The sequence below is a fragment of the Pinus tabuliformis genome, chromosome 7 (assembly GCF_031772625.1).
Source record: "Pinus tabuliformis cultivar Carrire ecotype Pingquan chromosome 7, CPIR1, whole genome shotgun sequence".
Lineage (NCBI taxonomy): Eukaryota > Viridiplantae > Streptophyta > Pinopsida > Pinales > Pinaceae > Pinus > Pinus tabuliformis.
Window position 1 is genome coordinate 1,816,583,665 of NC_142293.1, and position 14,084 is coordinate 1,816,597,748.

Sequence of the window (14,084 nt, forward strand, 5' to 3'; positions counted from 1 at the left end):
CAGCATAGGTTCTTCGCGCGTGTGGAGGATTTCAGCCCTAAAACAGACCCAAACAACTTCAGTCTACCCTTCCTTCTCATTAGCTGAGGATATCTTCGTTGACCATTTAGCACATATTCTTGTACTTCAAATCCTTCACCCAATTGTGTCCTTAAGTGAGGTCAAGCTGCCCTGTTTATAGTGGTCTACCCATTCAAAAATAAGTCAACTTGAATAGGTGCCTAGGCCAACATGTCCTACTAGAAACATCTTTAGGCCGACTTGAAGGAGGTGCTTCAGCTTGGTCTTGTAGGGTTTCTCGATGACTCATTTACATATGTAACATGCCCAACAAGGGTCTTCAAACTTTGACATCGACTCAATGAACTTTATGACTTGATGACTAACCTAAAGGCTCACAATGGGAGCCTTAACTAAAAATAAAATTCATTGCTCATGAAACCCATGACACAAGCATTACAAAAATAATTTTATTTTCTTTTTTACGTCAATTACATAAAATCATAATTACACATGTCATTATGAAGACCGAACCTAGTTACATTTTTCAACATCCTCCCTATTCATGAGCCCCAAAGGGCTTTTTAGGCCCTTGGCCTCCCTTTTCCTTAAGTTGTTATCCCTTTAAGGGCTAGTCGCAGCCCTTAGAGGCACTTCCAGGGCCTTGGTCCCCTTGATTTGGCTAGCTGCAAGCCTAGGAAGGAGTCAGCCTCCCTTGTTTCCCTTGGTTGTGGCCCTGGGAAGCCTCCTAAGGCTTTCAGCCCCCCTCAAACCATTAGCCACAGGCCTAAAAAGGCATTTTCCTTGGCCACTAGTCCCTAAAGGGCCTCCTCCAACCCAGCGTCAGCCCTATTGGGCTTGACATCAACCCTAGAGGGCTTATTTTCTCTAGCCGTGGCCTTATTTGCCCCTTTTCCCTTCATCTCTCCCCTTGTTTAGTCTTTCTAGCTTTTCATTTCCCCTTTCTAACCCTAGTCTTGGTGTTTCCTACCCCTCTAGCCCTTGCCCTAGCTCTTTGTTCAGAGATCTCTGATTTTGACATTGTTTTAGTGGGCTAACATTGTGGTTTTGCAACAATAGTACAGCTAACTTGGTGGTTGCAGGTAGCCAAGCTCATTGAAAGTCAAACGAGCTCTCAAACTAAGCCTTCAGGCCTATCGGTTTGCCTCTCTTCCCCTCATCATCTTCTTTGTTTTGCTATAGCCATTTATGCAGTCATATAAATCAAATAAAAATTATTAAAATTGACCAAAGATCATCTAATAAACAATAATCATTGGAGTTTATTTGGCATTGATAATTTGGCATCTTGTTGGCTTATGAAGGACTAAATCATTAATTTTCTGAGTTATTAGAAGTCTGATATATGCTATTTTGAGGTCTAATCTGAACATTAAAAGTTTGATCTATAGCTTTTAAGTAGTCTCGTAATCAATTGGATACCATTGGAAGTTTAATGCATTGATTTTCTAGCTTATATTTGATATCTTGCATTGTTTCTTGACTGTTGATATAAATTTGCAGACCTCTGAAAACAAGGTTGCAGCAGTAATAAATCACATATAAGTCTCTAAAATTGGCTAAGGAACTCTTATAATTCATAATCATTTATGGTTGAAGTGATTTGGACTTAAAATTTGGTCATTGGCATCTATTTGCACTCTTGCATTCACACACATAAGTGCTCTAATCAAGTTGATAAGTGTTTAATAAGTTTGGCTAATTGCTCTAAGTGACATTGTGATCTTGTTTCTCATTGCTATTGACATTATTGGATAATTGGGTACATTGTTCATTGTTAAATTGGATATCTCTTGTGGATGCTATTTTAATCATAGTTGTGATAAGAAATCTAATCTCTCTCTCTCTTATGTATCTAATGGGCATATTGGTGATTCATTGATTATAATCTTGAAGATTGCTAATTGTCTTAAGAAGCATTGATCTTGTCTTGTTTATCACTTGAGCAATTATCTATTGGTATTACCGGTAACATTTTTTGGCATCGTTAAGTTTGAGCACTTTCTCTTGTGGTTGAGATTGTCATTTATCTATTGTTTAAGTACTTCATTATTCATAATCAGAGATCATTGTACATGAGTACTTAAGAACCTTAATAATCTCACCTTAAGAGCACTAAGATCTTGCATTTGCATCTTAGGAGTAGCCTCTTGCATTAATAAATTAACTTCCAAGCATAAGCTTGGTCGATAGAGAGATAGGCCCACCTTTCTCATCTAGCATGAGGATCCTAGCACCTCTTTGGTGGTTAACACGGTGACTTTGCAGTCAACAATGTCACAGTCTCTACAGCGCCGAAAGCATTGGATGGGTAGAACCCAAGGGGAGGGACTGTTAATCAAGCCCTAGCTTGTTTCCCCTTGGCTTCTCTCTCACAACCTACTCTAGAGACAAGCTTCAAAATAGTTAAGAGGAAGGATAAACTTAGATATGCATATAACTTAAAATAAACCAAGATTTGCATCTCACCTAGATTATAAGGTTCGCATCTCATTTAGGATAGTGAAGCATCCATAAGCAACAATTGTTCATCAAGTAACTTGGTAAATAATTTGTCTTAAACAAGTAATTGACTCCATTTAAGGCACCAGTCTTTCATGATAATCTAATCAAATCATTTAACTTGCTAATTCAACCAAGTTGCTAGGCCATTCAGTTGTGTCTCCTGGACTTGTTGGTTGCCAACAAGTCTCCCATCTTCACATTTCATAGGGACTGCCCCCCATAGCTGCTTGTAGGGAGACAGCTAGAATGAAGAGGGTGAGAATCAGAGTGATAGCCCCCGTCCTGAGCGTTGCCACATCTTGCCTGTACAATTTCGGCAACAACATTTTATGGCGTCGTTGTTGAGGATAGAATTTTTTTGTCGCTGGCTTTCACGACATTCTCTCCATATCTTCATCTTTTCATCTTCTCATTCTTCATCTTTTCCCTAATCTTCTCATCACTTTGTTCACATTATATTTGCACCTTTAGCACCTGGACGTTTTGGTTAGTTTCCTGTTTGGGTGGCGACTCCACTTATTCATACATTTACAAGAGCTTATACTAGAAGAAATCTCGGTAGTTTCGTTAACCGCGCTCTTAGGGCTCGGTTAAACAAATTACATTCTAGTAAGCATTTTTTTCTCGAATAGGAAGCCCTCCCTCATATCCACTTGCTTTTCCCTCACCCGGAGGTAGAGTTTTTTCTTTTCCTGGTCCTTTACTAACTTTTCGATTTTTGCCTTTTGGATTTTAGAGTTAGATTCATGTTCAAGTGGTGACTCCACTTCTTTCATTTTTAACAAGAATTTCTACTAGAAGCTCACTTCTTGTAGACATCTTGTTTTTCTTGAATAGGGATCTCTCTCTGACATTCATTAGCTTATTTTCCCTTTTAAGCAAGCCATCATGAATGACTTGTTCGCCCCTTATCGTTTCACTGACATTCCTCATGATATTCCAGAAAATGCCATTAATAATTTACCTTCTTTCACAAGTAATAATGTGATCACCACTAGAGATTATCTCGTAAAGTTTATTCATCGTTATCTAAGGTTTTGCGGCTCTACACATTATGATCATGAAGACGTTAAGATGCAACTCTTTGTCCTTTCCTTGGAAGGTGATGCTAAGAATTGGTTTTGTGATTTTCCTCACAATTCTTTTGATTCCCTACAAGTCATTGTCAATGCTTTTGAAAACAGGTATGGAGATCGAAGGGATTCGCCTTTTACCACTAGCACTATGAAAAGAGATGAAAGTGATCCTATAAAAGACCCAACTATCATAGAAAGGTTTCAAGAGAATGCGCCACATCGATCTTTACCATATTGCAGACCTTGTGAGCATTTTCATGATGAATCCACTTGTGTCGTTGCAAGAAGAATCATTGATAGTGGAAAGGCAAGGACAAAGGATCAAATCGGTATTAATAATGAAAAAAAATGATAAGCGTCTTAACAAGGATCTAACTCAAATGATTAAAGACATGCAATTTAGTCAAGCACAGTTGATGAAAACCATGGAACTTAATCAAGAGAGATTAATAGCAGATCATGCCAAGGAAATGAGATCCATGCACACCAAATTGTTAGCCATAGAAGAAAAGCATGATGAGGAGCTAAAAATCATGGAAATTAATCACTCCAATCATATGGCCACCATGCAAAATCATTTTATCACCATGGAAACAAATCATAAGAAAGAAATGAGCTCTATCCAAGACATGGAAGTCTACCTTCAGAACAAATTATTAGCTATAGAAGAAAATCATGTTAAGGAGTTGGAAACCATGGAAGCAAATCATGAGAAAGAGATGAGTTTCATTCAAGAAAGTCATGACAAATTAATAAAGACCATGGAATCAAACCATGCGAAGGAGATGAGTGCCATGAAGGACAAGTTACAGAACATGATAAAAAACATGGAGGTTGAACGCATGTAGCAAATGAAAATTATGGAATCAAACAGCCAAAGAAATCACTGCCATTAGAACCGAACAAATCACTCTTCAGAGTAAACTACAAATGATGGAAAAATCAAAGGCTCAAGAGCTCCAACTTAGACCAAAGGATCCAAAAGCCAACCATAAAGAACTTTCAATGAATCACAAGCCTCCTAGTCCACTAAACCAATTCCCATCTCATTGTGAGGAGGTCTCTTGTCCCATTGGAAACAGGTTACCTGGAGGTGCCAGGGTTCGAAAATAAATTGAGAAAGATTAGGCTATTGAGGTCAATCACAGTGCTTATGGGACTTATGTGTCACCTTTGACGGAATATATTCAGAATAAAGTAAGGCATGCCTCAGATACTTCAAATATTTCATCTGAGCATCAAGGCAGAAAATTTACACTGGCCACATCATCAGCGTCACAGTCTACCAGAGGCAAAAGTAAAAAGCAAAAAATGAGAAGGAAGAGGTTTGATACAACAGAAGGTCGAGAGCATCTCGATATTTGGATAAGTGAGTCCTAGAATTTTCAGAATTTAGCATAGCACATCCGAGAAGCAGCCCATAGACCTACCTGAGAGTCGGTAGATGCTTAGTATGCACTACGTTGAAAACCTTTGATGCCATAGTGCATCCTTTGTATTGTATCTCCCTACACTCTTAGTTACGATTTTTTTTATGTCATTTGTTTGTTTTCTTTCATGCATTTATATTTATGTCTTTACATTTCGATATGTTAGAATAGGTTTTTTCTATTCCACTAGATGTTCTATATATACATGGTGATTTTGATTTTGATTTTGATTTTGAGCGGATATCTATTTGATCAAAGTCATCAGCCAACATAATTATATCATTGTAAACCCAATTCTGCAAGTTGTATTGTAAATGATGCTAGTATGACTGTTTATTTACGTAACAACACCAATATTTGCACCAATTGCCCGATATACCACCATTCGTTCGATCATTGCCCTTGTTGCCTCTCAAGGATGAAATTTACATCAAATGGATGTCAAGGCCGCCTTCTTGCAATGGCTCACTTAAGGAGGAAGTCTATGTAGAACAACCCAATAGGTTCCAAGTTCAAGATCGAAAGACACATGTATGCAGGTTGAAGAAAGCCCTCTATGGGTTGAAGCAAGCTCCCTGGGCTTGGTATGAGAGGATCGATAGCTATCTAAGATAGCTATCTAATGAAGTTGGCATTTACAAGAAGTGAAGTTGATCCGAACCTTTACTTCAAAATTGAAAATGATAGACCTCTCATCTTGGTACTTTATGTGGACGATCTCTTTCTGACAGGTGTAGACCCTCTCATTTATCAATGCAAGAGGGAGTTGGCTTCCGAATTCGAGATGAAGGACCTAGGATTGATGCACTACTTCCTAGGCTTGGAGGTCTGGCAAAAGCTAGGTGAGATTTTCCTTTCTCAAGGAAAATACATTGTGAAGCTACTTGAAAGATATGGGATGGTGGATTGTAAGTCCGTGACTACTCCGATGGAACTCAACTTCAAGAAGTTATGCATAAGTGTTGCGAGGCCTGATTTGGGAAATCCTTCTAAGTATCGTCAACTCGTGGCAACCCTGATGTTCTTAGTGAACTCCCGTTCGGACATATGCTTTGCAGTGAATACATTGAGTCAATTCATGGTCGAGCCTCATCACATACATTGAATCGCTGCCAAGAATCTCTTCAAATATCTCCAGGGCACAATCACTTATGGATTGAGATACACTGTCGGTAATTTGAGGCTCCATGGTTATTCTAATGTTGACGGGGCTGGCAATGTGGTGGATTGTAAGAGCACATAGGGATGTTTCTTCTCCCTAGGTTCTGCCTCGATATCCTGGATGAGCAGGAAGTAGAAATTAGTTGCTTTGAGCACCGCCAAGGCCGAATATGTTGCTGCTAGTATGGCCTCCTGTGAAGTTGTTTGGTTGAGGAAGCTCTTTAGTGAGCTGTTTGGACATGTGCTAGATACCACCGTGATCAACTGCGACAACCAAAGAGGGATTCATCTTTCTGAGAATCCTGTGTTTCATGACCGCTCCAAGCATATTGATATCAGGAACCACTTTATCCGGGATATGGTACAACGGAGAGCAATAAGGCTCCATCACAAAGTAACAAGTCGTAGATATTCTTACAAAGCCCCTGGGGAAGGGCAAGTTCTTGACCTTCCATGAACGACATGGAGTCGTGGAAAGACCCTCTTATGAGGGTCCCGTTTGAGTGGGATATTGAGCTCTGGGAGCTCTAGGAGCGCCGAGGGGCTTGGGGTACTTCTTAGAGCTATGAGCGACCATAGGGTGAGTGGTTCACCTTCCCCTAGTGGTGCGTTGTGTACAGGGTGAGTGGTTCACCTTCCCCTGTGATACCCCATGATGGTTGATATATGCATAGGATGAGTGGTTCACCTTCTCCTATGGCATATGAGCAGGATGAGTGGTTCACCTTCTCCTACCGATACATCCTACCCATGCAGTATGGGACTCATGGGAAGTACCTCTCATCTGGCCAATGAGTTGGGAAATGAGGATAGGGACAATAACACTACCGATGGATGCATCGTGCACTGCCATACTCCCTATGCTAGGATGTTTGATATTGATCTGAGATCAATTGAGACTGACTTCGGGTCAGTGGAGAGTGGCAAGGTCTTGTGACTCACTCTCAATCATTTCTTCTTCATTATTTCTTCATGGTTCAGCAGAGCAGAGCAAGGATGACAGAAATGGTACAAATTGACAGATGGTTTGGCAGGTGGATTTCTCCCTAGTTGAGAGGGAGTGTTAAAATCGGCAACTAAGGCCAAACTTCACCTTGGACAACTCATGATGGAGATAATATTTTTATTGGATTCCTCGTTCCGAGAGGTGGAGGATTGATCTAAAGATCATCTCATTCTGACAAGCAGAAATGGAACTATGAATTTATTTCTTCTATGGACAAATTGTCAAGGTTGGCTCTAGTCTAATGTACGCTCATGAAGCCCAACAGATATGTTTCTTCACCTCAACGTTGTGTATAAATAGGAGAGACCTTTTCCTCATTTGGACACCATCACACAACTCATATTTCTCTCTCCTCTCCTCATCGGTTTGTACAGAAAAGGAGCAGCTCTCCTTCTTCTCTTTGTTGACTTGGGTTGACCGAAATTTTCAGGCTGAAATTGCAGGACTGTTTTGTGCTATCTGTAGCAGTGTTGACTGAGGGTCAAATCTCCTTATTTGACTGCGATTTTCAGGCAGAAAATCCGATCTCTTGAGACCGCATCTCTTGGCATGAAAACCGAGAAATTTGGAGCAGTTTGACCTGCATTGACCGCAGCGTTGATCTGCGTTGACCGAGTTTGACAGAATATTTAAAGACTGATTTGGGCTGTTTCTGATTGTCTTTGGAGGCCAAGTTGACTGGGTTTGACCGAGGTCATTTGGAGGAGATTTTCTGCTGGCTTGACCAGCATTGACTTTCTGGTTAAGGCATCCTGTTCACTGCAGTTTGACTGGACTGTTTTAACTTTTGACAGTGATCATGCAAGTAAATTTTGTATGATGTACTCTCTTTCTCTGCTAAACTTTTGAAGAATAATAAGAAGATTTGATCAAAGGGTTTTCCCCACATTGGGATTTTTCCCTAGCATCCACCAAATATTGTGTCCTTTTGCCTTGGCTTGTCTTCTGCTTATTGTTTATGTTCTATCTGCATTTACTATCAATGTTTATTTGATTGCTAATCTGGAAATTGATATTGGGCTAATAAGAAAAATTGAAGTAAATTGCTATAAAGCATAGAACATACCATTGTTATGTAAAATTAACATCAATTTTTGGATAAATTTCTATCCTTAAAATTTTTCCTGTTTTGCACGTCATTTCTATGCAAAAGAATTTCATTTTTCTGGCTGTCTGCTGCTAATGTTGGTTTCTGTCATATGTCTTTTATTGTTGCTAGTTTGAAAACAGAAACTAAATATAAGCTTGAGAAATCTACTTGTGCAGAAACAGTAAAATTAAAAATCAATACCCAGATACATTCCACTTCAGTCAATTGCTTCCAAAACTAAATATGTTAAAACTAGTAATATATGTCAACAATTATATAATTACTTTGGTAAAAACACGCCATTAGAATATAAGCAAAATGACTGTTCTAATAACAATACTGTTCCACCTTTTTCCCAAGCTTCCAGCCTGTCATCTGGCACTGTAGGCAATAATTGATCACTTGATGTTAAGATATCTGCTGCAGGGAAGCGAGAAAAGTACGGAAGAGGATCCTGCTCCATTAAAAATATAAAATGTAATGACTACTGGAAAAACATAGCATCATTCAGGCTCAAACCAAATTAATTAATAAGGAAAGGACTATATTCTAAATTTCAATTTCATGACAGCTATCTCTCTTTCTCTCACAGCATTATATTCCTACAAAAATTAAGCATAAGCTTATTTTGTTACAAATAAAGCTTGGCCAATTTCAAATTTTGAACAAATACCTGCAAAATGTTGACTAACTTACAATAGAAAATTTAAAACAGCGACAAGTGATAACTGACATTCAAGATTTTAAAAATAGCGTGCCTGCTTGAGCCTTTGAACTTCAAAAGAATAGGCATTCAACCAAGGGAAAAACCACTTTGAACTTCAAAAGAATAGGCATTCAACCAAGGGAAAAACCACTTTTTCTATAGCTTTCTATTGATCATAAAAAGGAGCATACAACTATTTTTACAATAAAAAGGGCACACTTCTAAGTTTCTAACCTGTTGGATTCAAACACCTACCTAGGGAAGTAAATAAGAAATATCAACTTTACAGCAAAGTGCCCTAGATGTGGGCCTTAAGAGTTATTATTATCCCATTCCCAATTACAGAAACCTAGGTAATCAACTAAAAGATTATGAAAATAATGGTCATAAAGGTTGAAAACTATGTTGCAGAAAATGGCCTCCAACCTGGTGTACCCGTACTAGAAATGCCTGGAAATGCCGAAATGCAGGAAAAAGCCCGCAACCTAGCGTATCTGTACAGAAAAAGCCCGAAAATGCTGAAATGCCACTGAAACGCCTGTGGCATTTCCTGATTTGGAAATGCCACCGAAATGTTTTGGCAGTGTTTCGACACAAATCTGCCCCATTTCCGGGACTGTTTTTGCTTGTGCAAGCTCACTGAAGCGTCAAAGAAGGGTGTGGGGCCCTTCTATGGCCAAAAAAAAATAATATACTGCTAAATTTTATCTCTTATCACTTCACAAACTAATCTATCTCTAATCAAACTACACTCTAGTTCAGCTGACAAGAACTTTGTTCTATTTTTGTTGATGAGGATAAGGACAAGAATTTGTAGGATATGTAATTGTACTTGTCTTTAGCTCATGTTTTATTTCATTTTCGGCACATATAGCCATGTATAAAGACTGATTTTGGATGTATAGCCTCATGTATAAAGGTTGATTTGGGAATCTTGGATGTATAGGTTCATCCATAAGTGATAATTTTGGATTTTGCATCATGCAATCATCTATGAGAATTAATATAGACTTAGTTTTCCTTCTAAAATGTCATTTATGTTCATTCTTTTTTTTTGCAAGATAATGTGTTATTAACTTATTTGTCAAAAAATTATATATACATATGTGTGTGTGTGTGACGTTTCACCTAACATTTCCATTTTTGGGGGGTCACGTTTCTGACCGTACGCCATTTCAAAACTTCTAGACGTTTCCACATTTTGTGCAACTTTCTCAAATATTTGGAAACATTAGAAAATTTTGCATGAAACATCGAACAAGGGCAGAGCCTTCTTCTTGAAGAACATGCTATTTTTGGTAATGATGGATGAGTATGCAATGTGCATCCCTCCAAGAGCATTTGATCACGATCAAAGATATCCGAGAGCAGTTGATGGCCATTGGTTGGAAGATGGAGGAAGACATGGTGGTGATCACACTAAAAATTTACCATTTGTTTACGAGTACTTTATTGAGACCCTGAACGTCACTTCTACGAATGTTGACATGAAATCTGATGAGCTTTGCAATAAGCTTTTACAGCAAGACAGATGGAATAAAAAGTTCAATGGTAGCAATGAGAGAAAGGGCTCCGAGAAAACTTTTGTTGGCAAATTAAAGGGCAAAAAAAATGGGCCAAGAAGAAAGAACAAAAACAGCAGTGAAGATGTCAAAAAGGATTAGAAGACCATCAAATGTCATTATTGTGGCAAGGTGGGTCATATGAAGAAGCACTACAAGGAAGCATGTATTATCTTTTGTTTATTGGTGATCGATTACTCTCGTAAGACATGGATCTGTTTCCCAAAGACAAAGGATGAAGTATTCAGCGGATTTCAAGAGTTTAAAGCTCTTGTGGAGAATCAGACAGAGAAGAAGATCAAGGTGCTAAAGTCACACAATGGGAGTGAGTATACCTCTAATGACTTAAAGGATTTTTGCAGGAAGGCAAGAATTAAGAGGAAGTTGACAGTGTCATACAACCCACAACAGAATGGAGTTGTTGAGAGGAAGAATCGGTCCATCATAGGGGCTGCTAAGGCCATGATCCATGATCAGTATTTTCACATATTTCTTTGGCAGAGCAATGCAACACACAAGTCTACATCCAAAACAAGAGTCCTCCCAGGATCTTGGGGGGCAAAACACCAAAGGAGGCATTCATTGGTATGAAGCTAGAGGTGAGTCATTTTCACATCTTTCATTGTCCAGTATACATTCATGTACCTATAGGGAAGAGGACCAAGTTGAAGCCCTCCAATATGAAGGGTTTGTTTGTAAGCTATAGTGAAACCTCCAAGGCTTATGGGATTTTGTTAATTTTAGGCAACAATGGTATGTTCTATGCTTTAGAGCAATTTTACTTCAATTTTTTATTAGCCCAGTATCAATATTCAGATTAGCAATCACATCAACATGATAGTAAAATGCAAATAGAACATAAACATAAACAATGGAAGACAAGCCAAGACAAGAGGACACAAGATGTGGCACTAGTCAGGGACAAACCCCAATGTGGGGAAACCCTTGATCAAATCTTCTTTTAGTCTTCAATAGTTCAGCAGAGAAAGATAGTACAGTTTACAAATCTAATAATTTATAATAGCAGTAAAAGATCCCTAACTAGAAAAGTCAACGCTAGTCAATAGGGCAGATTTGACCCTCAACCTAAGTTGCACGAAACAGCGAAACGGAAACGAGTTTCCGAAACGGGAAGCGAAACGAAACGCGACCTCCCAAAATTTTGGAAACGGGGAAACGCAAATATAATATATATATATATATATATATATATATATATATATATATATATATATTAAAAATATTTAAAAATTATTATTATATATATGTGCAATCATAAATAACCAAAAAATAGCAGATTGGGTTTGGTTGGTCTCCAAAGTGGAAAAGAGAATATCATGCTGGTGCTTCAGATATCTCTCCAGAGCAGGAAGACTAACACTGATCAAATCAGTCTTAGAAGCAACTCCGGTTTTTTGGATGGCACTCGCTTGGATCCCCCGGAATATCCTTGCAAAGATCCAGAGACTCTGCAACAGATATCTGTGGGCAGGAAATGAAGAGAAACGCACTTTCGCATGGATTGGCTGGAGCAAGATAGCTCTGCCAAAGAAATGGGGTGGCTGGGGCTTGAAGGATCTAGCATCATTTGCTAGTGCTCTGGCAGCCAAAATGAGCTGGGCTCTGCTGACTACACATAGCCTATGGACTGACATCACTTTCCATAAGTACATCTGGCCCCTCAACTCTATTGAATGGGCTAGGCTACCCAACTGGAACAAATCTGGCATCTCCTCTATTTGGAAAGCCGTTCTGCACTCTCTTCCTCTCATCAGGAACAATATTGTTTGGCGTATAAGGAATGGAAGCAGTGCCCGTATAGGAATAGATCCCTGGAGTGGTTGCGGGGGGAGACATCGGCTCCCACAAGACCTGGTTGAATTTCTCACTTCTCAAGGTATCAGGGTGATTGCTCAGATAGCAGACCAAGAGGGATCCGATTTATTCCACCAGGCATGGAAGACTGCCATCCATCTAGACCTCCCGCAAAGATGGCACATAATCTGGCAAGAATACTGTGCTGCGCTCACTGAATCTCATATCAGAATTGTGGAGGGACCAGACGAACTCATCTGGCAACTGGCAGAAAGTGGGATATATACTCCAAAAGAGGGCTACAAACAAATCATCATACAGAGGAAACCGGAGGTATTAGATAGATGGTGGCAACAAATCTGGAAGTTATCAGCGTCACCCAGATCAAAACTATTTACATGGTGCGTCCTCCGGAATAGAATACCCTCAGGAGAAAACCTCATGCGCCGGGCTATATATGGGCCAACGAGATGTGTGCTGTGTAAATCCGATATCGAATCCACAGAACACCTTTTCATGCGCTGCAACACAGTACAGCAAGTTTGGAAAAACATTAAACCATTCGTACAATACTCAGGGGAATGGAATGGAACAGATCTTATCAACACCTGGGTAGAATGGGGCAACATAAACAAGGCCACGAAGGCCGTGAACTTACCCATCATTGTTAACTGGTCCATCTGGAGGACCAGGAACAAAATGATCTTCGAAGATCGGGAGGCACACTGGCCACTCATAGAAGCTGGCATTATCACTGCATACAATGAACTTCCAGATCCGCCACCCCCAAAACAGCGCAGACATAACCCTCCTCCAAATATCGATCAAGATACCCCTTGGGCATTTTTTGATGGTGCAGCAAATGCACAAAGCTGCGGGGGGGGCATCATCCTTCACAAATCCGCGAACCATTATTACCACATCAAAGCGGGCCTGGGTGCCGGAACAAATAATTATGCTGAGCTCATATCCCTTCGTCATCTGCTGCACTTTGCATTAAGTCACCATTGCACCAGCATCAACATATTTGGAGATTCTCAGATTGTCACAAATTGGATCAATAGAATATCTGATGATGATGGTGGTGGTTAACGTCCACTGAGACCAAATTGGTCTATCGGACCTACAATTTTCTTAATTTTTACTTGTCTGGCTCCTCGTCTTTCTTGGCGAGATTGGTGTTGTAGCTTTCTTTCTTTTCTCTATGGTCTTCCAACTTCCTTTGTCTTGCATCTCCTTCATCTCTTCTGGTTCTTGGGACATTGGTGTCTTAGCTTCGCGATCTATAGTCGGAGAAGTTTGGTTTAGGAGATCTGCTTTGCTGTTAAATGGAGATTTATTTTCTACGGTATTCAAATCTTCATAACTGTTGATTTGTTGGGGCGGGCTTTCTCCTTGCTTGCTTTGCGAGTTGTTTCCTTCTTCCTTGATTTCTTGTGACTCAGAGTTTTCTCTAGAATAGTCTTCTTTGATGACAGTGTAGTGTTCTTTTTGTGCTCCTTCCCACCATGTAGATCTGTGGTGGTTTTTTCTAGCAAAATTTTTCTCAGAGGCTTTTGGGCAATTTTTGGCTAGATGCCCCGTCTCAAAGCACGATCGACATCTGAAGAGGACACTTTCATAATCAAGCTTCTGGTTCCACACATAGTCTTTACTTGTTAGGTTTATTTCAGCTGGGAATCCGGCGCTGAAATCCATTTCCACACAGATGC

The 14,084-nt window shown here is 39.6% G+C and overlaps 1 protein-coding gene across 3 annotated transcripts in view; it reads right to left on the bottom strand.

Moving 5' to 3' along the window:
- The window catches only part of XEG113 (xyloglucanase 113), a 283,665-nt gene that overhangs the window by 196,863 nt on the left and 72,718 nt on the right, over positions 1–14,084 (bottom strand). For all 3 annotated transcript variants that reach the window (XM_089460551.1, XM_089460549.1, XM_089460550.1), the window contains one exon: positions 8,638–8,743. In XM_089460551.1, coding sequence (XP_089316677.1) covers positions 8,638–8,743 — 106 coding nt within the window. The remainder of the gene's footprint in view (positions 1–8,637; positions 8,744–14,084) is intronic.